Here is a 26,197-nt window from a genome sequence, read left to right as displayed (position 1 = left end):
TGAGCCAGCTTCCCAGCCCCTGTCCTTGAGTTTTTTTGCTTAAAGCTAGTGCTCTACCATTTGAGCTACAGCTCCACTACCAGCTTTTTCATGGTTAATTGGAGAAAAGAGTCTCTTGGACTTTTCCTGCCCAGCTGGCTTCAAACCACGATCCTCAGGTCTCAATTTTCTGAGTAGCAAGGATTACTAGTGTGAGCAACAAGCTCCCAGTGTGGTTTCATTTTAATTACTCATAAACTTACATATAACTTACCTTGATAAAATCCAGATTCTCTTTGACTCTTCTGGTATTTGCTAGGTTAGAAACCATGAAAGCTGAGATGATGTCTATAGTGTCTAGCATGCAGCAGGCATTAAATATCTTGGTCAGAGTTTGATATGGTTCTCAAGAACTCAGGGTGTAGGTCAGATTGATCAGGTGTACCCCTTGGCCCTGCAAAGCACCTTATCCAACCCTGTAAGTTGGTGGTGTCCCCTGGAAAAGGCAGAAAATTATATAGTAGGGCATCCTTAGACCAACAGCACTATTAAATTAGAATACACTATCAGACTAGAACTACTAGATAAGAGGGAGCTGCCTTTATCAGCTGTTATGACTTGGTGGTTTCCTTGAAGGTAGCTGCTTAAACAATGCCAGAATAGCATTCATTCTACATTATCTTCCTCCTCTCCTCTCTTCCCTTCCCACCTCCCTTCCTCCCTTTCTTTCTTCCTCTTTCCCCCTACCTTCCCTCCCTGCCTCCATCTCTCCCTCTCTTTTCTCCTTTCTTCCTAATAAGAGAACTATAACAGAGATCAATGTATATATGACTTAGTAAATGTTAACATTTTAAGAGGCTTAAACCTGAATCTTAGTTTTTTCGCTAATTAGCTTTGTGGCTTTGAGCTACCTACTAACTTCTATGCCTTAGTGTTCTTGTGTGTGCAGTGGAACAGTGGTAAATCCTATCTTCATAGAAGTGGTTGTATTAAATATGATGATGTAAACATAGTAACTCAGATGTAGCCCCTAGTCAATGTTGGCTGTTGTCATTGTTAAGTGATAATAACATCAGTTTGTTGTTCCTTAGAGAAAGAAACAAGGTATTTCCAATAACATCAGTTTGTTGTTCCTTAGAGAAAGAAGGTATTTCCTAAGCACATTCAAGTTCCCAACCTTATTATCTTGTCTAGAAACAGACTTTTACATTTTTAATTAAAAATGTAATTAAAAATCAAAGATGCTGAAATGATCCTCAATTACTAGTTCTTAATCAACTCAGACTCAGTGTTATGGAGGGTTTTTTCAGTTATTTTTTCAAAACAGATTGTTTTGTACCTGTTTTATATTTATAACACCATATAGTTATAGGAATTTTATATTTAAACTGTTGTGTTTTTTTTTTTTTTTTGGTTGGTCGTGGGGCCTGAACTCTGGGCCTGCGTACTGTTCCTCAGCTCTTCAGCTCAAGGCTAGTGCTCTACCACTTGAGCCACAGCACCACTTCTAGCATTTTCTGCTTATGTGGTGCTGAGGAATTGAACCCAGGGCCTCATGCATGCAAGGCAAACAGTACCACTGAGCTACCTTTCCAGCCCAATTGTTTTGGTTTTTGAGAACAAGTCTCACTGTAGCCCAGGCTGGCTTCCTACTTATGTAATCCAGACTGGCCTGGAACTTGTGATTTTCCTGGTTCAGTCTGCTAAGTTCTGGGGTTGAAGTTATATCCCCTCATGTCTAGCTCTGTAACCAACATTTTAAATGGCTGCATAAAAGATATTCAAATCAGCCTGAGTGAATATTTCCTTAGTTGCATGTACTATTTGCAGATGGGAGCTATGTAGTGGGAAGTATAACAAACTCAGCATCTGCCCTCACAGAGCAGGGAACATTAAAAAGTGCAAGTGTCAGGATGAGTTTCATGAGGCAGAAAGGATACAGCTGGAGCTGCCTTGGCAGGGGCTTGTACTTGTCTGAGTTGGGAAGAGATCGCCCCCATCCCATCCCTGTCCCTGGCTGCTGTCAGTTAGCCCCCTCTGTCTGTGTGGTGTTTGTGTCATGAGCTGACACCATACAACATGCTGGTTAGTCAGGTTATGATTTGCTAGGAGGACTGCTGCCTGAGTGCTTTTTATCCACTCTGTCAGCACATTTTCATTTCTTTGTCCTACCAGGACTTGGGATTGCCTACTTTTGGGGGGCTTGACAAATGCCCTGAAGGGCAGAAGAGACAGAGTACTGTCAAAAGAGAGCAGAGAATGAGCCTGCCTTTAGGTGATGTGTTAGTTACTTTGTGCCTTTTCAGTAGCAGCAACCCTGTTTGTGTGTTACAGAGCAGTAATGTTGCTGAGGATGGCAGATGTTTCTAGAGGAAATACTATCTGCTTAATAGTGGGTATTTACCAGGCACTAGCTTTGAATAGACATTGGAGGTAAAATGGTGAATAAGTCATAGTCCCCTCTTCTGGTGTTAATCATTGTCCCTTGTATCCCTGATATTTTTTTCCTTTCAGCTAAATAATCATTTGTTTGAAGAACTTGCCATGGATGTTTACGATGAAGTTGACAGGCGAGAGACTGATGCAGGTGACTTACCATGTGGCTTTCCTAAGCTTCTGTTATCACTAGTCAGTGTCTAGCTGCCAGCCTCAGTGTTTTACTTGCCCAATTTCTCCTGTCCTCCTAATGCGTGTATCAACATATACTTTTGCGTATGTTGGCTTCAAGAGTGTGCTTCCCCAAGTCTCCCTAGTAACGTGTGAGCTGTGCCTCCCAGCGGAGCCGTGGCACCCCAGATGTGATGAGATTCTATCTCTGGCTCTTTCCTCTGGCTAGTCTGGCTTGCCACGCAAAACCACAGCACCCTGGTAACTGAGACAACCGTCGTCCCCTTTCTTCCGGTCAATCCTGAGTACTCATCAACACGAAACCAGGCAAGTGGCTTAATTTGAAAACTAAGTAGTGATATTTGAGGAGTAGTTGATGTCATGGTATTTCCCTTTTCCAAAATGAGTATTGTGTTTCAATTGATTAAAATCTACTATCTTGGGGCTGGGAAGGTGGCTCAGTGGTAGAGCGCTTGCCTTGCATGCCTGAGGCCCTGGGTTTGATTCCTCAGCACCACATAAGCAAAAAGAAAAAAGCCGGAAGTGGTGCTGTGGCTCAAGTGGTAGAGCGCTAGCCTTGAGCTGAAGAGCTGAGGGACAGCGCCCAGGCCCAGAGTTCAGGCCCCACGACCAGAACCAAAAAAAAAAAAAAAATCTACTATCTTGTATATACATAAACATACATGCAACTCAAAAATTGATAAGAAAAGAGGTGGATGGGAGCAAATGATTGAAAATGAATATAAAACACTTCATAGAAGAAATATAAATGACTTACAGATGGCAAGAAATGTTTGACCTGACCAGTAATCAAAGAAAGCAACTGGAAGGAAAATTGACATTAGCTCCAAGCTAATGATGAGCAGGTTGGGCTTTCTCATGCTACAGAAAAGATTTTAAGTTTCTAGAATGCTTTAGAAAAGCATTTGATGCTGCATATACCTATTATCCCAGGATGGTGGGTGGTAGAGGGAGGATGGGGGAGTTGGTAAGGCAGGACAAATTATTTTGAGAATTCTGTTTTCAAAAAAACAACAACCATTTAAAAAGGAAAAAGCTAATGGAGTAGTGGCTTAAGTGGCGGAGTATACCTGTCTGGCACATGCAAGATCCTGAGTTTAAGCCCTAAAGCCACCAAAAAAGGAGACACAAAGAAAAGAAGAGAAATTTATCAGCTTGAAAAGCTTCCAAGTTAAGCACATTTTTTGCTCAGTTCCTTGTATGAGAATGTGTGTGTATATATATATGTGTGTGTATATATATACATATATACATATGCATATACATATATATACACACATACATTTTTTTTCCAGTCCTGGGGCTTGAACTCAGGGCCAGAGCACTGTCCCTGAACTACTTTTGCTCAAGGCTAGCATTCTACCACTTGAACCACAGCCCCATTTCCAGCTTTTCTGTTTATGTGGTACTGAGGAATTAAACCCAGAGTTTCATGCATGCTAGGCAAGCATTCTACCACTAAGCCACATTCCCAGCCCCTGAGAATATATTCTAATAAAATTGAAATAGATTTACATACAGAGCAAAGTATATAATAACAGAGCATATAAAACATCGTTAGCTTGCTGGCTCATACCTGTAAAATCCTAGCTACTCTGAAGGCTGAGAGCTGAGGATCAGGCTTCAGAGCAAGCCTGGGCAGGAAAGTCTCTGAGACTCCACTACAAAAAAAAAAAAGATGGAAGTGGAGTTGTGGCTTAAGTGGTAGAAGGCTAGCTTTGTGCATAAAAGCTCAAGGACAGCAGGCCCAGAGTTCAAGCCCCAGGACTGGCAAAAGGACAACTTCAGCTAGGCTAGAGGTATAGGAGATGGTTAGGCTCAAGTTGGTAGATTGCCTGCCTAATAAACAAAAGCCCCTGAGTTCAATCCCTCGTATAGCAAAATAAAGAAGTTCAGCTTCAGATCCATCAGGAGAAGAAGTGGTGAGTAGATGAGGAAGAAATTTTATTTTATTTTTGCAGGTCCTGGGGCTTGAACTGGGTGCTGTCACTGAGCTTCTTTTGCTCAAGGCTAGCACTTGAGCCACAGTGCCACTTCTGGCCTTTTTTTTTTAATTTTTAAAAATCTTGAGTAGTTTATTGGAGATATGAGTCTCACGGACTTTTCTGCCTGAGTAGCTAGGATTACAGGCATGAGCCACTGGCACATGGCTGGAATTTTTGTTTTTATGACTAATGGCTATAGAGACTGTTAAGAATCTCAACATCTGGATTATAACTTTATCCTGAAAGTTAGAAATTTTTCTCGAATTTTTTTTTATTACTGAGTCTACTTCAGAATTAAATCATTAATAGAAGAAAAGCAGTAAGTAGAACCATATTGTTTATGTACTTACTTTGGTGGTGTTAAGAATAGACCCCAGGGCTGGGAATGTGCTTGCCTAGCATACATTTGGGTTCGATACTTCAGTACCACATAAGCAGAAAAAGCCAGAACTGGTGCTATGGCTCAAGTAGTAGAGCGCTAGCCTTGGGCACAGAGAGGCTTGGGAACAGAGCCCAGGTCAAAAAAAAAAAAAAAGGATAGACCCCAGAGCCACTTGCATACTAGGCAAGCACTTTACCACTGAGCTATATTCCCAGCCAGAGTCATTTTATCCATATGAACGAAAAGAAATACAGATTGTGAGCATTTAAATGTTAAGAAGATTTCTTATATAAATGCTTTTAAATAGTTCTCATAGAAAACAATGTTTGATTTGATGTTTGCTGTGATAGGTTATTCTTTGGTCATATTGAAATACCTTTGCATGTTTTTATTTTTGCATTTCCAATTCTCATCCTTAGGGCAGACAGAAATTAGCTCGATTTAATGCCCATGAGTTTGCTACGTTGGTCATCGACATCCTCAGTGACGCCAAGAGGAGACAGCAGGGCAGTCCTCTCTCCAGTTCAAAAGGCAAGTATCTAGCTCCAAGTGTGTACTTCTTTGGGCTTTCTAAGTCTTAACTATTAAATTTATAGCAGTCATTGACAACAACAGCTTACATTCCTATGATTTATTAGTAATTTGACAAAATGTTACCTGTTGCAGCTGAGCTAAATTAGAAGTATTTCAAAACTGGTAACTATTATTCAAATTTATCTTACATATGATTCCCCTTTCCCCATTGGATCTCTTATTCTCCTTATAAAATTGTACCCCGAAATTAACCCAAAAGTCTGTGTGAGCCATAGCTACATACCCAGCTCCATAATCAGACTTAGTCTCAAGGAAAAAAAAGACTTTTGCATGGGGGGGGGGGTTGTTTTAGCAAGTTTAGTATAATGTCAGTTTTGTAAGTTAAACATTTATGTGGAGTGGGAGTTGGTACTGGGGTTTGAAGTTAGGGATTCATGATGCTAGGCAAGCAGTTTACCACTTGAGCCCTTAAAACATTTTTTTTTTTTGTTTTGGGTCCGGTCATGGGGCCTGAACTCTGAGCCTGGGCACTGTTCCTCAGCTCTTCAGCTCAAGGCTAGCACTCTGCCACTTGAGCCACAGCGCCACTTCCGGCTTTTTGCTTACGTGGTGCTGAGGAATCGAACCCAGGGCCTTATGCAAGCAAAGCAAGCACTCTACCACTGAGCCACCTTCCCAGCCCCCTTAAAACATATTTATATACATATATAAGACAGTGTGTATGCCAGGTGCCAGTGGCTCATTCCTGTAGTCCTAGATACTGAGATGGCTGAGATTTGAAGATGGCAGTTCAAAGTCAGCCCAGGCAGGAAAGTCCGTGAGACTCTCATCTCCAGTTAACCACTAGAAAACCAGAAGTGGCATTGTGGCTCAAAGTAGTAAAGTCCTAGCCTTGAGCAAAAAGAATTCAGAGACAGTACTCTTGCTCTGAGTTTAAGTCCCATGGCTGACAAAAAAATATATACTATATAAATATAATATACAATTGGTTCTCACATATAAATTACATATTTGCAAATTCAGCTAAAATTTTCTTATAGTCCCCTAATCAATGCTTGTTCCTGGCTGAGACTGAACAAAATAACTTACTGACTTTTTGTTTCAGCCCTTATATATGCACAGAACGTCTGGACAGTAAGCATAATTCTAGCATGACTTGTAGTGCTTTCGACCATGAAGGCAGTGTTCATGAATTAAGTATTAATACATGAGATGTTGTTAAACAGAATCACACATAAAAATATATATTGGGCTGCGAAGATGGCTCAGTAGTAGAGTGCTTGCCTTGCATGCATTAGGACCTGGGTTTGATTCCTCAGCACCACATAAGCAGAAAAAGCCAGAAGTGGCACTATGGCTCAAGTGGTAGAGTGCTAGCCTTGAGCTGAAAAGCTGAGGGACAGTACGCAGGCCCAGAGTTCAGGCCTCACGACTGACAAAAAAAGAAAAAAAAAGTTATATTGGTTGATTAATGAAACTACTATGAACAGAGGTTCTTAGGAACCTAATCCTGTGTTCTCCATAGGGGCAGTGGTTGTTCCACATTGATTTATTCAGTCTTCACAGCATCCCTTTAGAAAATCACTATTAAGAATGACAAAAATTGTCTGGCACCAGTGGCTCACATCTGTAATCCTAGTTACTCAGGGGGTTGAGATCTGAGGATCATGGTTCAAAGCCAGCCCAGACAGGGAAGTCCATGACACTCTTATCTCCAGTTCACTACCAGAAAACTAGGAGTGGCGCAGTAGTTCAAAGTGGTAGAGTGCTACCTTGAGCAAAAGAAGTTCAGGAACAGTGCCCAGGTCCTGAGTTCAAGCCCCAGGACTGGCAGAAAAAAAAGAAATAAAATTGAAAGAAAAAGAACATTAAAAAATTAGTTTAAATTTGGACATTCATTGTAGCACTGTATAATAAAAAATACTAATAATTTAAGTGTCTAGCACTATGCTACTAATTGGACAGCCATGATTGAAAATATCAAAGCACAATCTAAAATATCAAAGCACAATCCAGAGTTTTCTTGACATATTTAATAACCTTGAAGTTCATAATACTGAGTTGTTTTTTTTTTTTGGTTCCGGTTATGGGGCCTGAACTCTGGGCCTGGGCGCTGTCCCTCAGCTCTTTAGCTCAAGGCTAGCACTCTACCACTTGAGCCACAGCGCCACTTCCAGCTTTTTTTCCTTTTTGCTTATGTGGTGCTGAGGAATTGAACCCAGGGCCTCATGCATGCGAGGCAAGCGCTCCACCACTGAGCCACCTTCCCAGCCCCCAATACTGAGTTGTTTTTTTTTTTTTTGTTTGTTTGTTTTTTTTTTTTTATTTTTTTGTCAGTCGTGGGGCTTGAACTCTGGGCCTGGGCGTTGTCCCTCAGCTCTTCAGCTCAAGGCGAGCGCTCTACCACTTGAGCTACAGCGCCACTTCCGGTTTTCTGGTGGTTTATTGGAGATAGAAGTCTCACGGTCTCTCCTGCCCGGGCTGGCTTTGAACCGAGATCCTCAGATCTCAGCCTCCTGAGTAGCTAGGATTACAGGCGTGAGCCACCAGTGCCCGGCCTGAGTTTTTTTTAAAGAATATACTTTCTTTTTTATTTTCCAGAGTTTTGGTAATGAGCATATACTAATTGTAAAATAAAAGGCTGTTAAACAAAACAAAAAAATTAGTTTAAGCCGGGCACCAGTGGCTCACGCCTGTTATCCTATTGAGCTCTTGGTTCAAGCCAGCCCGGGCAGGAAAGTCTGTGAGACTCTTATCTCCAATAAACCACCAGAAAACTGGAAGTGGCACTGCAGCTCAAGTGGTAGAGAGCTTGCCTTGAGCTAAAGAGCTGAGGGACGGCACTCAGGCCCAGAGTTCAAGTCCCGTGACCCACAAAAAAAAAAAAGAAAATTAGTTTAAACATTAAAGAGGAAATGATTTTTGTCTTCCTTGCTCATTAATTTCCAAATTCTTTATATTAAAACTTTATTACTTCTATAATCACATCAAATGGTTTAAATATTTTAAAAAATTCAAATAGTCCTTTTAAAAGCCACGATTTATTACTCAGATATCAGTTATCAAGTCATCTGGAAAACAGTAGGAATTGGTGGTTAGCTTTAGCTGCCTGAAATTGGATAGTCCTGGGTAGTTTATGAACCTTTTTATTCCAAGCATGTCAGAGCCTGTAAAACCATCCTTGCTCTATATGGAATACATATTGTTAATAACAGAACTTGTATGTCCATTGGATTACCCCTCCTTTCCTTGCCCTTCCCCGTCTTCTCCTCTACCTTCTCTTCTCTCATTCTCATTTGTATTCAGGAACTAAATGTCAGTGTCCCTATTCTTTGAGCACCTACTTTCAAGGGTCCAGTGTCCTAATTTGCTTTCTGTTTTGACGACGTTTTCTTATAAGTATGTCACAAGGATCAAATGGTACTGATACATCTTCATGATCTGGATCTATGCTCTATGTATGCAAACCTGGGAACCTGCCTCCTCAATCTAATAAGCAGCTCCTTTCTGAATCATCTTCATTTGCCTATATTTCTCTAGGCAAATTTCTCTATATTTCTACTACCCCTCTATTAGTATTGAATATAACCAAAAAGTCATGCCAGTAGGTTTTTGGAAGGAAAAATATTTTAAGCCTGAAGTAAGTTACTTGATTCTACTGACAGACAATGTGGAGCTCATACTGAAAACAATCAATAACCAGCACAGTATTGAAAGTCAAGATAATGACCAGCCAGACTATGACAGTGTGGCATCAGATGAAGACACCGATTTGGAAACCACAGCAAGCAAGGCAAACAGACAAAAGGTGAGAGAACACATCTCACACAGAAGGGCAGACATGTTTCTCTTAAAACTCTTTCCCCTGTAGAATTACCCTATCAGTCTCTCAAGGGGTAGCCCTGCAACAGGTACTAAGAGGGTAAAGTTGGGCTTACTGTTAGTTCTGGCCAAAGAACAGTGAAAAGGGATAAAATGTTTTGAAAATAGAGACTTTTGTCTCTGAGACAGTTGCAGTCACAGCCCACTGCTGTCATGCCTCTGTTAAGATTGTGAGACATGACTGAAAGGTTCTAGTCACTCAAAAAATATTTGCTAAGTGACTTCCTGGGTAACACTTTCCCAAATGAGGCCATTGCCTGGGAGAGGAATGATGACCATGGTGGAAGGTACAAAGCACAAGCAGAAGCTGGGGGAGTGAGAGGAGAAAACTTAGTGCCTGGGAGCACTTAAGGAGGCTTGGTAAATGGCTAGGTCATAAGAGAGGCCTTAAAGGTTATATGGACTTTGGGCTTGTGAAGACGACTGGTCAGGGCAGTCTGAGAAGAAAGAAAGAAAAGCCAAGGCTGTTGGGAGAAGGATAGAAGGATGGTTATGAATAGCCAAAAAAAAAGCGGGGGGGGGGGGACACAAAGGCAAAGGGGGTGAGAACACAAAGCTATAACTGGAAGAATGTAACATGAGAATGAACAACTATGGCTTTAGTCAGAAGCTGTGAGAGCCCAGGAGCTTTAGGTGAGGCAAGAGGACAAAGATCAAATGTGAAAGGAGGGACCTGGTTAGGATGTTCCTATATGGTCCAAGTGGGCTGGAATGAGCTACCTCAGGGTCTGGGCTTGGAGGAGCCCAGTGGGAAAGCCTGAGGCACCATGGAGGAAGCAGGGTTTTCCAGGGCCCATCTGCTGTGGATACCTAGGAGTAGCCTGCAAAGTGCTTGATGGATTCTGAGAATGGAAGAACTGGAAGGTAGAGAGATGTAGAGGTGTGAAGTGGGAGATGGATTTAGATGTGCTTCACATGACTGTGAGAATCATGCTGCCATTGGCAGATTGAGGAGATAACCCCTGCCAAGACTGCCAGAGTGGAAGCCAGTTTCCCTCCATTGACTGATCAGGCTCCCTCCTCCTGTCTTCACATCTACTTCCTCTAGCTGAGCTCTGCAGTCTGCTGGAATGTTCCTCCTCTGGGCACCATCTGACTGATCCCTTCACCTCTGTAGACTCTAATCAAGGCTCACCCCAGCTCCCTAACATGCACTCTCACCTATACTCTTACTTTAGCTCTTGTGCCCCCTTCCCTGTATGTTTCCAAAGCACTAATCACTTTTCACTCACATTGTATATTTAATTATTTTTATGTTTCTCCTAATGCTGCTGGGATGAAAACACCATGGAAGCAGGAACCTATTTTCTGATACATCCCACACACCTGGAAACTGCCTAATGTGCAATAATGTTGGAATGAATTAATTAATAGAAGAATGAGTACGAAAAGAAAATAAGCAAGAAAAGGCGTGAAGATAGGACAGACTTCCTCAGACAGTCATTAGCATTGTAGATTTGTAGCCCTGCTTGCCTGCTCCAACAGAGTATATTGACTTTAAACATAGGGACCCTACTTTTATGTTTCAGTTTTACATTACTCTCAGAAGCCTTGATTTGGTTTAACTTGTGATTCAGCTGGCACAGTCAGAAATGGAAATTCTTTAGCTGTTAGACTTTAACATTATCATCTCAGATTGTGAACATTTTCCCCAATTTATTTTTAGAGCCTAGATTCAGATTTATCAGATGGACCAGTCACTGTGCAGGAATTTATGGAGGTCAAAAGCGCCCTAGTGGCTTCTGAGGCCAAGATACAACAGCTAATGAAGGTGAATAACAACTTGAGTGACGAGCTGAGAATTATGCAGAAAAAGGTAACATGTTAATGAATGCCAGGACGGTTGATTCTTTGATCCCATAGTATAAGGAAGTCAATCCCAGGCACTATGTTAATGGTCAGAGGGAAGAAAAATAGTTACTGTTATAGCCTTAGACATCTTGGGGCCAAAGTGTCTTTCTGGAAGCAGATTGTGTGTGGATATTGGAAATAAAATAGGTTTGTTTACAAATGTATCCAGAGTAGGGGTAGGGATGTAGCTCAGTGGTAAAGTGGTTGCCTCCATTCTCAAGCTCTTGGGTTTTATCCCCAGAACCACAAATAAAGAAAAGAGATATAGTATTTACATGGATATAGTTCAGTGATACAGAGCATATGAGCTCAAAGCCCTGGGGTCAGTCTCCAACACTTAAAAAAAAAAAAAAGAAAAATGCATCCAGAGCCAATAACCCAAGTACATGTATGCTTCCTGAGGCTCTGGATGTCATGGCAAGGATGTAATTCTTCCTATTGCTAATTGTAAAGAATAATCACATCATGCATAAGATTGGGCAAAAGGCCTGGGCAGGCATGTGTACATAAGTCCTAGCCCACGCCGTGCAGGCGTGCTTTTTTTGCTAATGGTAACTCAGCTCTTACCCACTCTTACCCTGACAGCCCACCCCTAATCCCCACTTGCTTGTCACTAGGACTTAACCACTTATCTGTGGTATTCCCAGAGCCTAGAGCAGGCCCTACTACAGGGTAGATTCTCAGTAAGTAAGAGAATCCCATCTGTACTAGCAAGAAGAAATACCAATGAGAGATAGTCCTAGACATTGAGCATTTTGTCATTCATTCCCCTTTGAGAGAATCAGAATTGCATGACTATCTTAGTCTCTAAAAGGAGTGTGGCAAGTATTAGCAAAGCATACATTTAAGGGAGATCATGTATGTTTACTTCTTCCGGAGAAGGCAGAGAAAGAGAAGCTGAAAAATGCCAAATATTACCCAAGACTTTGTGGGTACTGCTCCCATATTTCAGTTTCCTTCAGAAATGAGATTTTTTTGAGGTGAGTGTGAGGTGCATAAAGTGGTAGAGTATTTACCTGGTATGCATGAGGCCCTAGGTTCAGTTCCCAGAGTTGCAGATAGAGAGAGATTGAAAGAGAGAGAGAAAAGAGAGAGAGAGAGAAGAGAGAGAAGTTTCCCTTAAGCAGAAAGTCTGTAACCCGTGTCTTTATGCTGTCATTGACACTTTTTCAAGACTTAGGCATGAGGTTCATTTTAATTCTGCTTCCTTAGAAAATCCAAAGAACTAAACTGTACTCACTAGAGAAGAAAGTAGACCTTCACCTGGGATTTGATTTAAGACTGATATGCCACTGTGACCAGCCCCTTTGTTGTAACATACAAGACTTGCATTTCCTCTGCCCTTTCCTTTCCTTTTTTTTTTTTTTTTTGGTGCTGGTACTAGAGCTTGAGCTCAGGGCTACATGCTCTCTCTTGGCTTTTTCTCTCGCTTTTTTGTTTACAACTGGCACTCTACCACTTGAGCCACACCTCCAGTCCAGCTTTTCCACTGCTTGATTGGAGATGGAATCTCTAGTACTCTGCTGCTGTGGCTGGCTTCAAACCATGATCCTCAGATCTCAGCCTCTTGAGCAGGTAGGATTATAGGCATGAACCACTGGGGCCTAGCTTTCCTGCCTTTTCTGGCATAGATTTTTGCTTAATGGATTATAGTTTGTCTCGTAAATCAGACTAAAAACTTTTAGTTGACTTTTTTCTGAAACATGCTGACATGTTTTAATCTATCAAGGGTTATCTTTTTTATTCTATAATGCTTCTTTCAGTATTCATAGAAATCACCAGCAATAATAACCCTGTATCTCTGAAGAGTGCCCAGTCATTGGTAACTCACACCTGTAGTCTTAGCTGCTTGAAAAACTGAGATCTGAGGATTGAGATTCAAAGCCAGCCTGGCAGAGAAGTCTGCAAGACTTTTCTTTTCTTTTTTTTTTTGGTCAGTTGTGGGGTTTGAACTCAGGGCCTGGGTACTGTCCTTGAGCCTTTTCACTCAAGGCTAGTGCTCTATCACTTTGAACCACAGTGCCATTTCCTGCAAGACTCTTTATCTCCAATTAACCAGCAAAACAATAAACAAGAAAACCTGACTGGAGGTACAGTTTAAGTGGTGGAGCTCCAGCTATGAGTGAAAAAGCCAAGCAAGAGCTCAAGACTCTGAGTTCAATTCTTAGTACTGGCACCCAGAGAAAAAAAGTAGAGTGATAGGTTAACTGTGGTTGTTCATGCTTATAATCTCAGCTACTTGGGAGACAGAGATGAGGAGGATCACAATTCAACACCAACCCAGTTAAAAGTCAAATTCCTGGTAGGTAGGAAACAAGATTGTAGTCTGAGACCAGCTCTAGGTTACCTTATCTGAAAAATCGTGAAAGCAAAATGGGCTAGGGGTATGGCTCAAGTGGTAAAGCACTTGCTAGGCAAGCTTGAGGCTTTGAATTCAGACCTCAGTACCAAGAACACGATAACGAATATTTCAGGCTGGGAATATGCTTAGTGATAGAGTGCTTGCCTAGAATGTATGAAGCCCTGGGTTCAATTCCTCAGTACCACATAAACGGAAAAAGCCGGAAGTGGCACTGTGGCTTAAGTGGTAGAGTGCTAGCCTTGAGCAAAAAGAAGCTCAGGGACAGTGCCCAGGCCCTGAGTTAAAGCCCCAAGACTGGCAAAAAGAAAAAAAAAAAAAAAAGAATATTTCAGAGTGAAATAACTTACCATTGTTCATGAATTATCTCTTCATTTCTTCGAAATACATTTGGTTTCCAAAACTATTGAATCATCCATAACTTATTTTCTGTCATACTCCTTCCAAACAGAGTTTAGTCTGGTTCTTATTAAGATAAGCATCATTGCCAGGCACTGGTGGCTAATGCCTGTAATGAGGCTGACATCTGAGGGTCATAGTTTGAAGCCAGCCCAGGTAGAAAAGTTCTTGTGAGACTCTTTTCTCCAATTAACCACTCAAAAACTGGAAGTGGAGCTGTGGCTCAAAGTGGTAGACCACTAGCCTTGAGCAAAAAAGCTCAGAGACAGCACATATTTCCTGAGTTCAAGCCCACAACCAACCAAAAAAACTTACAGGCATATATACATATATAATATGATATATGTGTTATATATCATGCATTACATATATGCATCATCAAAATTTATCCAAGGACACCTCTATAAATACAGAGTGCTAAGCTTTTTAAAAACTAAAACCAGGATCTCGGTTCCATCCTATAGCTCATTCCAGAAAAATCCAAGCAGAAGTCATAAACCACTGTGCTTCAGAATCATGCACTATGTTGGGGTAGTTTCTGACTTTAGTGCCTGGGTCTGAACAGAGGCTTTTTCTAAACACATGTACACTTAAGTCCTCTGCAGAGAGACTCAGATCACTTAGGCTTTTCATTCTTTGGACCTTGACCATTTCATTAAGGCTTCAGGTTCCCAACACATCATTTTGACATGCATCTCCTGCCTGTCTGTATCCTGGAATGCAGGGATTTCTCCCAAGCTGTCATCGTTTTGCATATGTTTCTCTTTATAAGAGGAGGTTGCAGATACACATTGCACCCTCGAAAGCCTTGGTGAAATAGAAGCAGTCAATCATTCTCTCATAGCTTACCCTTCAAGAAGCCAGAGGAAGATCTCTTTCTATACAAGAGGCAGGAAACTACACTTCCACATAATTTTAGCACTAGTAAAGATATGGAATTCGTTTCAGGCACTGGTGGCTCACTGTAATCCTAGCTACTCAAGAAGCTGAGATCTGAGGATCATGGTTTGAAGCCAGCCCAGGCAGGAAAATCTGAGACTCTTATCTCCAATAAAGTCTTCAGAATAAGCTGGAAGTAGCTCAAGTGGTAGAGTGCTAACCTTGAGCAAAAGAAGCTCAGGGACAGGGCCCAGGCCTTGAGTCCAAGCCCCAGGACTGGCAAAAAAAAAAGGAATTTGTGTACATAGCAAAGATGTTATTATTTCAAAATTACATACAATTTTCAATGAAGTTGACAACGTGGCATGATTTATCTCTGATCTTTCACATTCAACAGTTGCTTGGAAAGGATGCTATTTAATGAAGAGGACCAGCCAGTATTGGTGCATTTTTCACTGGTCATGCTTTATAAATAAAAATTGAAAGTGACCGTTAATACTGCATGAGTTTGCTATTGGGAAGTGAGGATCTCCTGGTGCAGATATGATTGCCTGTGGATTTAAACCTTGGTCCGGAGGGGAATTGGTCAGAGTTTACAATCTCTCTCTCTAAGAGTAGACAGCTGAACTCAAACCACAATGGCATGGAAGATGAAGGTGCAGCAGTGGAGACAGACCTGTGCAGATGGACATAGCTACTTGTGTTTAAATTGCTGGATGATAACAAGCCCTACAAAGTCTTGCTGATCCCTTAACTGTGAAGCAGCCTTCATGTGAGGAATGGAAAGAACATTCAGGGCCTCCAAATGACAGTGTCTTAACTAAAATGGGGATGGGGTATCAAGCAGATTAAACTGTTAAAGCTGACACCACCATATTCATGGTTTTTGGGTGACAAAACCTAAGGAGAGACAGGCCACATACTCCAGCCCTGCCAAAAAAAAAAAAAAAAAAAAGGATCACCAGAGGGAAGCAAGTGTGCTACGTGGAACATTTCCTTCATGTGAAGAAACTAACGCAGTTACATAGGTTTCCAGTTTTCTTCGTGATCTATTAATATAGCAAACTTACCATGATTCAGTTTTCCCTCTTTAATTTTTAGAAAGCACTGAATTGTTTGGAATACCAAGAGTATTATGTAATAAAAACTTGCTGATCATAATTTTTCTTGTTGGCTCTTTGGAAAGCAGTAGGTGATCTGATTTATCATAGCTGAACTCATTGTCTTTCTTGCTTTGCAGAGCAATCCTACTTATCTTCCTGCTGCTTCCATGGTGTGTGCTGTCACTCTTGGCATTTGCAAATTGCTCAGGGTTCATTTGAAAAGCACTTCAGTGATGTTTTAATGGTCTCAGGCCCTTGCCTGAGACAGCCTTAGAACAATCTAGAATACAGCTTGCCTGCAAATGTTTCCCTGTCCCACCATGACAAAATGTTAAGTGGTTAGACATTTAGTTTTTCAAATTCCCAAACTACAACTCTTCGCACATTCAGAAATGAAACTAATTAGCTTGTATGGTAAAGTGAGTAGAGTGCATTTTATTTATTCCAGAAAGAGTTCTTGTTTATAGTTGCTTCTTTACCTTCAACCAGCTGTTATTGTTCTGTTTTAAGCTGGTAGTTGTGTTTGTTTACTTGCTGTTTGTTTTGTCCGCTTGCTATGGAAAAACAGTCCCACTGCCAAACATTTCTTTCAGCTTCAAACACTCCAGAGTGAGAACTCGAGCCTCAGGAAACAGGCCACAACCAATGTCTATCAAGTGCAGACTGGTTCTGAGTACCCAGACACTTCCAACCACTCCTCCTTAAAGCGACGTCCATCTGCCCGGGGCAGTAGGCCCATGTCCATGTATGAGACGGGATCGGGTCAGAAACCATATCTCCCAATAGGAGAAGCAAACCATCCTGAGGAAAGCAGGACAAGACTCCAGCCCTTCCCTGCACACGTAAGTAATACCACTAGCTTTTCCATGTTTACTCTGTGCAACCTCACTACTCTGTTCCCTCTACTGAACTTGCAGAAGCTTGTGCCTCTGCTTTGCCAAACTGGGCTCTAAGTGTTGCTCTTGTATTTGCTATATTATAAAGGCCAGGGGCTGGGAATGTGGCTCAGTAGTAGAGTGCTTGCCTCTCGCATGCATGAGGCCCTGGGTTTGATTCCTCAGCACTACATAAACAGAAAAAGCCAGAAGTAGCGCTGTGGCTCAAGTGGTAGAGTGCTAACCTTGAGCTGAAGAGCTGAGGGACAGCGCACAGGCCCAGAGTTCAGGCCCCACAATTGACCAAATAATAATAATAAAGACCACTAGTAGAGTGTCTTCTTCAAGGTAGATAGTATGTGCCTCTTTACAAACTGCTCCCTTTAGAATGCAGAGTGTCTTTTCACATGCTTCACGAGCAGATGGTCCCTGTGGTTTGGCATGCTAAGGCACATCCTGAAAGCTCCAGGCCTTACAACCTGTCCACACCTGCTGGGTTAAGCTCCACATCCTTGGCCTGCTCTTCCTGGAGGAAGTGTGGCTTCGTCATCTCATAACGATGAGGTATAAGAGCTCTGGATCCACCTTTCAAGTGTGAAACTCCAAAAACCATTCTGAAGCAAAGTCTCAACCATCTTATTTTACAATGAGTGTCATGTTCTGATGTTTTCAAATCATATTTCTTCAGGATGAATTTATTATAAAAATGTATTTTTGGCAAAATGTTACAGAAATTTTAAACTTTTTAAATGTTTTCTTCAGAGTAATATCCTTTTGAGTGTCAACAGCTATTGTATGCATTTCAAAAATTATCAGAGTAAATGCAGAGTAAAGAATATGATCTAGTAAATTAAGCCTAGCTTAATTTTGTCAGACTTAAGAGTAGTGCAATTATAGTACTGTTGTATGTAACTGGGATTGCATAGTTTGAGCTCTTGAGATTGTTGGGGTTTAACTTGGAAGGCAATTGTTTTGATACATTTAGTGTAGTGAGAGCCTTTGAACTAAGTGAAAATTACCTTTCTTTGGTATAACTGAAAGCAATTTAGGAAAAGCCACTTTTCTTAGCTCCACACACTATTTCATAAACATTTAGAATATAAGGATGTCATTTCAAAAGTTCTGTCACCTCTAAAGATTAGAGTGATAGCGTATGCCAATTTGTAATCCCTTGTATGGTTTCTTGTTTCATATTGGTCCTGGTTGAAGAAAGAAACAGCAATTTATGCTATCCATTAAAAAAAAATACCAGTGATTGTAAAGAAGGTGCTAGGTGCTACTGTTTCCTTTGAGGAAAGGTAAACCTGTTAAATTGAGAACAATTTCCCCAGAGGTGTTTCCCCAAGGGATTAAACACCTCAAAGCCTGTGTTGTCTGAACATCATGGCTTCCCGAGTTGTAGTATGTTGTTTCCTTGGGTTCTTTTCCTGCAGCCAGGGTAGGCGTTCAGGGGTTTGTTGGTTTTGTATTTTCCCGAGCCTGTTTCTCTTTCCCCTTCTAGATTGGGAGGAGTGCGCTTGTGACCTCCTCTTCGTCTCTGCCTTCCTTCCCCTCCACACTTTCCTGGTCGAGGGATGAGAGCGCCCGAAGGGTTAAGTACACTCTGAATGGTCTGCTCTGGAGGAGGGGCAGAGCTCCTGGGCGCTTTGTGCTTGGGTGCTGACCCTCCTGCCCCTGTCCCTTGCTAACTGCCCTCTGTCCTGCATGAGGCAGAGCTTTCCTCCTGGTTTCTCACAGCACAGCGGGCACGCACTCATGCACACACGCACGCATACGTGTAGAGAAATAGCATCACTTCTAACCCCACACTGCTGATTTTCACATATTTAACAAAAGGTTGTAAATCATCTCATACCATTAATTCTGAGCATAATGTCTTAATCAAAAAATTAGCTGGCTGCTGGTTACATACTTGTCATAGGGAATATCTGTCCAATTTATTCAGAGCTAGAGTTAACATTAATATTGTTATATTTGGGCTAACACAAAAACATACTTTTTGCCAGGTGCTGGTGGCTCATGCCTGTAATCCTAGCTACTGAGGAGGCTGAGATCAAGCCCCACGACTGGCACAAAAAAAAAAAACGTAAAAAAAATTTTTTTTTTAACTGCTAGCAGCTAAACTCCGGAACCGGAATTGGCACACTTAACCATAGTGAAAGAGTGCTGGCAGCTGTGAGCATCAGACTTGACTTGGATTGATTGGGTAGACCTGGCCTGCTGGGGCCTGCTGGGTATGTGACCCCACTAAGCCTCTTGAGAGGAGGAAGTACCACAAGCTTATTAAGCAGCTTCTCCTGCCTACCTTTACTAAGTCCTGTAAAGGGTTCTAAGGACTTAAGTGGCATAGTCCCTCTTCATAAAGGTAGTTGGGTTTTGTTTTTTAGAATGCTTTCATGCACAAAGAGAACATGTCTGCATGTATTCACCTGGGAAAGCTATAGAAAGAGACCAAGTTTTGAAGACTTGCATTCAGGTGCCAGCATAAGGTGTTTTTAATGATGGGAAGTTAAAGCAGAGAGGAGGGAAGGTGGCTGGGGCCACCTTTACAGACAAGGTGGGATTTGCACTGTACTTTTGGCCATTCCCTCCACACCTACCAGTGATCCATTGCCAATGGCATGTGACAAGACCCTTTGGAGATACCTAACTGTACTTTGAAGTAGTCTATTGAAAATAATTTTTAGCCAGGTACTGGGGTAGCTTACATCTGTAATCCTGGCTACTTGGGAGCCAGAGATTGGGAGGGTTGAGATTTGAGGCTAGCCCAAGCAGAAAAGTTCACCAGACCCTTTCTCAACTGAGAACTTGGTATGATGGCACATTATAGTTATCTACAGCTATCAGCTATGACCAGGAAACTTAAAATACGTGGATCAGGGACCAGGTGCATGCCTTACTCTGTCTCAAAAACAACCAGCACAACAACCATGCTAGAGGCATAAGATCCCAAGATCAAAATCCAGTACTGAAAAAAAAAAATCTTGGCCAGGCACCGGTGGCTCACACCTGTAATTCTAGTTACTGAGGAGGCTGAGATCTGAGGATCACAGTTCAAAGCCAGCTGGGGCAGAAAAGTCTGTGAGACTCTTATCTTCAATTAACCACCAGAAAACAGAAGTGGTGCTATGGCCCAAGCGGTAGAGCGCACACCTTGAGCTGAAGAGCACAGGGATAGCGCCCAAGCCCAGAGTTCAAGCCCCCATGACCAACAACAACAACAAAAAATCTTGATGTAGTAGTCCTCATAGCCTTGGAACTGAACTATAGCTAGGCGCCAATGGCTTACACCTCTAACCATAGGTTTTCAGGAGATCACTGTTCAAAGCCAGCTGTTCTCTGCCAGCTTGAGCAAAGAAGTGTAAGAGTCTCCAATTCACCAGCTAAAGAACTAGACTGGAGGTATGGATCAAGTGGTAGAATGCTAGCCCTGGTATTGGCACCAAAAAAACCCAAAAAGACAGAAAAATACTAACAAAGTATCTCATTTGAAATTTTGTTAAAGTTGAGCAAACCTTTGTCCACTGAAATTTTGTGGTATTTAAATTTGTTTTTATTTTTTGGTAATTTCAAAAAAAGTTCAAATCCCAATATAGGAGAAAAATCTTGCCAGGCCTGTTTGCTGAGATGACTTCACATAGAAACAAAAACAGTCATTTAAACAGATCAGTTGTGTTGTTCCTGACATCTTCATCACAGGTTCAGATTTTTATGGCATGTCTTGTATTCAAAACAAACTGCAAATTTATTAAATAAACCGAACCAGCACCAGCCTATGAGGTAACTTTTCCATTAACAGCTTTGAGAGAGCAGTACTTTTAACCAGTAGCTCCTGGCTCTGCATGTTCACAATAATTTTCATAAAACTCAATGCTGGCTACACTGAAATCCTGAATGCATTTGTTGACAACGATGAAAGACTTCGCATGTAAGTAACTAATTTCCTGGGCAGTTGTTTTCTGTGCTTGAGGAATATTTCCTGAGTACTTTCAGTTGGTACACAAGTTGTTACTCTTTTAAAATGTTTAAATGAAATTTGGTACTTTTAATCATTGTGAATAATGTGTTTCATCTGCAATTATCAAATCTCTATCAAGGAAAGTAAAAATATCCACTATAAAAATTGGGAACTTCATGAGGCTGAGGCTTAAATATTTACTAGTTGAAGGCCAGTCTAGACTATATATAGTAACACCTTGTCTCAAAAACTCCAAACAGTGGGGTTGGAGATTTAACTCAGTGGAAGAGCACTTGCCTCTCAAGGCCCTGACTTCAGTCTTTGGTCTTAAAAACAAAAAAGTAGGGCACCAGTGGCTCATGCTTATAATCCTAGCTCCTCAGGAGGTTGAGATAGGAGGATTGCGGTTCAAAGCCAGCCTGGGCAGGAAAGTCTGTGACATTCTTTTCTCCAATAAACCACTCAGAAAACTGGAAGTGGCTCTGTGGCTCAAGTGTAGAGTGCTAGCCTTGAGCTGAAGAGCTCAAGGACAGCGTCCAGGCCCAGAGTTCAAGCCCCACAATGGCAAAAACAAAAAAAAACAAAACAAAACCCACAGCTGCTGCTGGCACACATCTGTAGTCCTGGCTACTCAGAAGGCTGAGATCTGAGGATCATGGTTTGAAGCCAGCCTGGACAGGAAAGTCCATGAGACTCTTAGCTCTAACTACCAAAAAGCCTGAAGTAGAACTGTGGCTCAAGTGGTAGAGCCACTTGCTGTGAGCGAAAGCAGCTCAGGGACAGCATCCAGGCCCCTGAGTTCAATCCCCAGGATTGGCACCAAAAACAGACCAAAAAATAAATAAATAAAGGTGGAATTTGAGGGCAGTTAATTCTATTTTCTAGATTCCCTCCTGCTGGAACAGCTCTGAGTCACTTTTACAGTTTATTTAAGTGCAATTTTAAAATAAATTTGAAAGGTAAGAAGGTTTGGGGTTAGGGGTCTGAGACTATGTCCAGAAGACCCTTGTCTCACCATCCCTGTACTGAACATGATGGACCATGGACATGTGACCTTGTGCTCTTTCATTCAAGCCTCAGTAGCTAGCAGCCCTCTGACTCACCTATAAAGCCAGATCAAAATCAGGCAACTAGTGAAGTAGAACTGGTTACAGAATTTAGCTTTGTAAACTCCTCATCTGTCTCTTAAGACAAAACTTTTAATCATTTGCCAGGTAAATTTGAGCAGTTAGAGAAGTCACATTAAGTTTTAGTGTGTCCTCTATTATGTGAGTGAGGATTAAGTAGAACATCTCCAGGATGCATGAAAAGCCTCAGCAGAAAGAATGGTCTCTGCCCTGGGAGGAAAAGAGAGATGATAGGAAGAGGAAGTAGAATGTGGGCTGGGGCTGGCCAGTACCCATAGGACTTTGAGAAGGCCAGAATGCATTATCACTTAAGAACAAAAAGTCAGACCTTCTCTATCTGTAGACTTTCCGAAACTGAGTTCCTCCAATGGCCTCTGGATGAGACCCCTTGTTTGTCCAAGTGCTTGAACAAAGCTCTTCTCTCATAGAGCCTTAGCTCTGTTTTACTATGATGTCTGTAAAGTTCTATCTTTGCACATTTTGATTAACTGGGATTAAATTTAAGGTATAGAGCTGAGAAGTAGCTCATACTTGTACTTTGCAAGGTAATCACTTTTAAGTTTTGAGTCAGCTTATACCAGTTTCTTTTCTAGTTGAAAACAAACTCAAACATAGCTAAAATGAATGCTGAGGGAAAAGAGTTTTCACTAAACACTATAGAACTAAAACAGTTCCCTTCAGCAAAATGTGTTCCCTTTCACATTTCATTGGTAGTAGTGCTATCATTTGTCCAAAACATTTTTAAAATGTTGCCTTTAAATCTATATCCCATTTTTGAACCTGTACAGTTGTTTTGAACACTGTTTCAAGGGATATTTTTGGACACAGATAAAAGTGAGTTATACTCAAATATAATGGGATCATCCATTCTGGCTTACAAACACTATAACCCAAGTGCCAGTTTTCTTGATACCTCCCCAAAACTGTCTCTACACATGTTCTTTGTGTTTTAAATAGTGGCAGTAGGTCTGGGAAGATGGCTCAGTGGTAGAGTGCTTGCCTAGCATGTATGAGGCCCTGGGTCCATTCCTCAGCACCATGTACACAGAAAAAGCCGAAAGTGGCACTGAGGCTCAAGTGGTAGAGCTCTAGTCTTGAGCTGAAGAGCTGAGAGACAGTGCCCACGCCCAGAGTTCAGGCCCCATGACATACATACATACATAAGTAAATAAATAAATAGTGGCAGTCACCTGAGCCTTGGGCACTGAATATTGAAATCTTTGTATAGGCTGTCTCTTATTCTGCTGGCTTTGTGTCTTCCATGGCCAGCCAGTTTTTGTGGTCCTTCCTTTCTTACCTGGGGAAAATCCAGATTATCTGTAGGTAGCTTTGATCTCTGAAGGTCTGTGGTCAGCTAAGTACTAGTGTGTTTGCTTATTAACTGCATCTCATTGTGTTATAAACTCTATATTCCTTTCAGAACTAAAGGAGACAGCCTTGCATGCCTGTGTCAGTTTATTAGTTTGTACCGAGGATCTGTTGATAGATTAACCTCTGATCTAAGAGTGAAAAGGGTTTCCAAGTGAACTCTGGGTATGAAGGTCATGTAGCCTCACAGGGAATGCTGCTCTGGGACAATTCTGAAGTGTCTCATGTTCTAAACTCACGGGGGCCCCTTCTCTTTCTTGTAGGCTTCCAGGCTGGAGAAGCAGAACAGCACACCTGAAAGTGACTATGACAACACTCCCAATGACATGGAGCCAGATGACATGGGGTATAGCAGGGAAAGTGTGCTTGAGAACAGGCTGAGGAGTGCCAGACACCTGCCAGGCCTTGGCCACCCATACCCTTTGTCCCTATTTTCAGACTACTCCAATGTATATTTATAGTTTAGGTCCTTTCACTGTTCATTATTGCCACAGGAGCTTTGTGTCCTTTTGTTGTTGTTATTGTTGTTGTTGGCCTGAATTTTGGGCCTGGGCACTGTCGCTCAGCTCTTCAGCTTAAGGCTAGAGCTCTACCACTTGAACCACAGCCCCACTTCCAGTTTTCTGGTGGTTATTGGAGATAAGAGTTTCATGAATTCCTTCCAGGGCTGGCTTTAAACCACAGTCCTCAGATCTCAGCCTCCTGCGTAGCTAGGATTACAGGCATGAGCGCCTGGCCTTTGTGTCCTTTTATTGGGATACTAGAACTGTCTCTAGATACCTAGTGTACTCAAAAGACAGTACTGTATTGTTTGTTTTGTGCCAGTACTGGGGCTTGAACTCAGGGCATGGTTGCTGTTCCTGAGCTTTTTTTCCTCAAGGCTAGTGCTCTACCACTGAGCTACACTTTCACTTCTGCTTTTTGCTAGTTAATTGGAGATAAGAGTCCCATGGAATTTCCTGCCTCCACTGGCTTTGAACCTCAGTCTTCAAATCTCAGCCTCCTGAGTAGGATTACTGGTGTGAGCCACCATTGCCCAGAATACTGCATTGCTGACATCAGTTTACATTGTATATTGATGCCCCCCCCAAAATGGGCTCAACTGCAGATGAATTTATTATATAATAACATACCCTCTCTACTCTACTTGCTCTCCATTTTCCCCTCTTTGTCCTATGCAAGTGAGTTGTAGCTGCTAGTTGGTGAAGTAAGGCCTTTTGAGCTTGCTGTTAGACAAGATAAACAATAAAAATGGCCTATTGGAAAAATGGCCAATGGAAAAGATGAGCGCCTTAAAACTGAGGCACACCTCTTTACCGTTCACAGGTCAAGCCGGAAGGGAAGGCAACGGAGCATGGTATGGCCAGGTGATTGCTCAGTGCCAGACTTGGCAGAACCCCATATAAGCCCCATGCTCCCCAGCACTGAAGATGTCATCCGGAAAACTGAACAGATCACCAAAAACATACAGGAGCTCCTAAGAGCAGCCCAGGAAAACAAGCATGACAGGTGAGGGGCTACAGTCCTGGCCTGGGAGAGGTGCATTTCTGCTTCAAAAGGGGTGCTGCTCAAGTTCTGAATGGGGATTACTTTCAATTTGCTGGCTTTGAGGCACATGAAAACTTAACAAATATGTAAGCTTGCTTTTAATGTTTGGATTTTTTGTCAGTATGGGCCCTGAACTTTGGGCCTGGCCACTGTCCCTCAGCTCTTCAGTTCAAGACTAGCACTCTACAACTTGAGCCACAGTGCCACTTTTTCTGCTTGTGTGGTGCCAGGGAATTGAACCCAGAGCCTCATGCATGCAAGGCAAGCACTCTACCACTGAGCCACCTTCCCAGCCCCTTGTTTGGATTTTTTTACATGGTATTTTTGTTTTCATTTTATGAAGCTCAGAAAATAGGTGCATCTAGAAATACATCTAGATGATAGATCTAGATAAGCAATACTCTGTGTATTGAGGACAGAAAGAACCCTAATTCTCAAGGGTTGCCCTCAGCTAGGGATGGGTTGCTGAGACAGACTGAGTCATGAAAGGAGCCTTATCTCTTCCTATCTGGTTCCCTTGGGTATGGTGTGGACATGAAGATTTGGAAGGCTCCCTGCCTTCCCATAAGGAAGGACTGACCCCTGCTCTGATGGATCCTTTTGTTCTCCAAGAATTCTGCTAAGTTGTGAACTGATCTGCATGGCATTCTAGCTTTCCACAGTGGATCTGGACAAAAACATCGTCCCACTGGGTCTGAGAAAACAGTTACTCACCCAGGCACAGTGTCACTCACTGTTCACAGCTTTCTGCAGTGTAAATAGGACAGTGTTAAAGTGATGTCGGGCCATGAATGACTCCTTCTCAAGTACTCCCCACTTCACAGTGTGTTCTTCTTTTGATTGTCCACAGTTTCAGAATTGCTGTGCTGCTGTTTCAAACTAAAAAGGTGCTTAGCATACATTGTATCCACTCTGAAATATATGTATATTTCCCCTAAAGTTATAGTGCTTGGTTCAAAATTCTGGTTTTAAAACCAGGATTGATCTAGAGTATTTTTTGGCGGGGGGGGGGGGTGGGGGGGTCTGGTCGTGGGGCCTGAACTCTGGGCCTGGGTGCTGTCCCTCAGCTCTTCAGCTCAAGGCTAGCGCTCTACCACTTGAGCCACAGCACCACTTCTGGCTTTTTTTCTTTTTGCTTATGTGGTGCTGAGGAATCGAACCCAGGGCCTCAGGCATGCAAGGCAAGTGCGCTACCACTGAGCCACCTTCCCAGCCCATGATCTAGAGAATTTATATCCTATAAATTGTTCAAGTTGTGTTAAAAATCTCTGGTTACTTATACATCCGAGATGCTCTCATTTACAACTTCATGTTGTACTAAAGCCTAGATCTTGAAGGTG

General features: G+C 42.1%; 1 protein-coding gene across 8 annotated transcripts in view; it reads left to right on the top strand.

Annotated features, from left to right (window-relative positions):
- The window catches only part of LOC138808449 (ARF GTPase-activating protein GIT2), a 54,463-nt gene that overhangs the window by 23,311 nt on the left and 4,955 nt on the right, over positions 1–26,197 (top strand). For 2 of the 8 annotated variants that reach the window (XM_069994693.1, XM_069994692.1), the window contains exons 10-18: positions 2,494–2,566; positions 2,816–2,913; positions 5,394–5,505; positions 9,174–9,316; positions 11,057–11,206; positions 16,575–16,823; positions 18,358–18,447; positions 23,573–23,655; positions 24,636–24,818. In XM_069994693.1, coding sequence (XP_069850794.1) covers positions 2,494–2,566; positions 2,816–2,913; positions 5,394–5,505; positions 9,174–9,316; positions 11,057–11,206; positions 16,575–16,823; positions 18,358–18,447; positions 23,573–23,655; positions 24,636–24,818 — 1,181 coding nt within the window. The remainder of the gene's footprint in view (positions 1–2,493; positions 2,567–2,815; positions 2,914–5,393; positions 5,506–9,173; positions 9,317–11,056; positions 11,207–16,574; positions 16,824–18,357; positions 18,448–23,572; positions 23,656–24,635; positions 24,819–26,197) is intronic. The other 6 variants (XM_069994697.1, XM_069994696.1, XM_069994695.1 and 3 more) reach the window with 3 other exon arrangements.

This window comes from Dipodomys merriami, unplaced genomic scaffold, assembly GCF_024711535.1.
Source record: "Dipodomys merriami isolate MVZ:Mamm:240054 unplaced genomic scaffold, mDipMer1.0.p SCAF_45, whole genome shotgun sequence".
Classification (NCBI taxonomy): Eukaryota; Metazoa; Chordata; class Mammalia; order Rodentia; family Heteromyidae; genus Dipodomys; species Dipodomys merriami.
The sequence above is the reverse complement of the archived record's forward strand: the minus strand, read 5'-3'. Positions and strand labels throughout refer to the sequence as shown.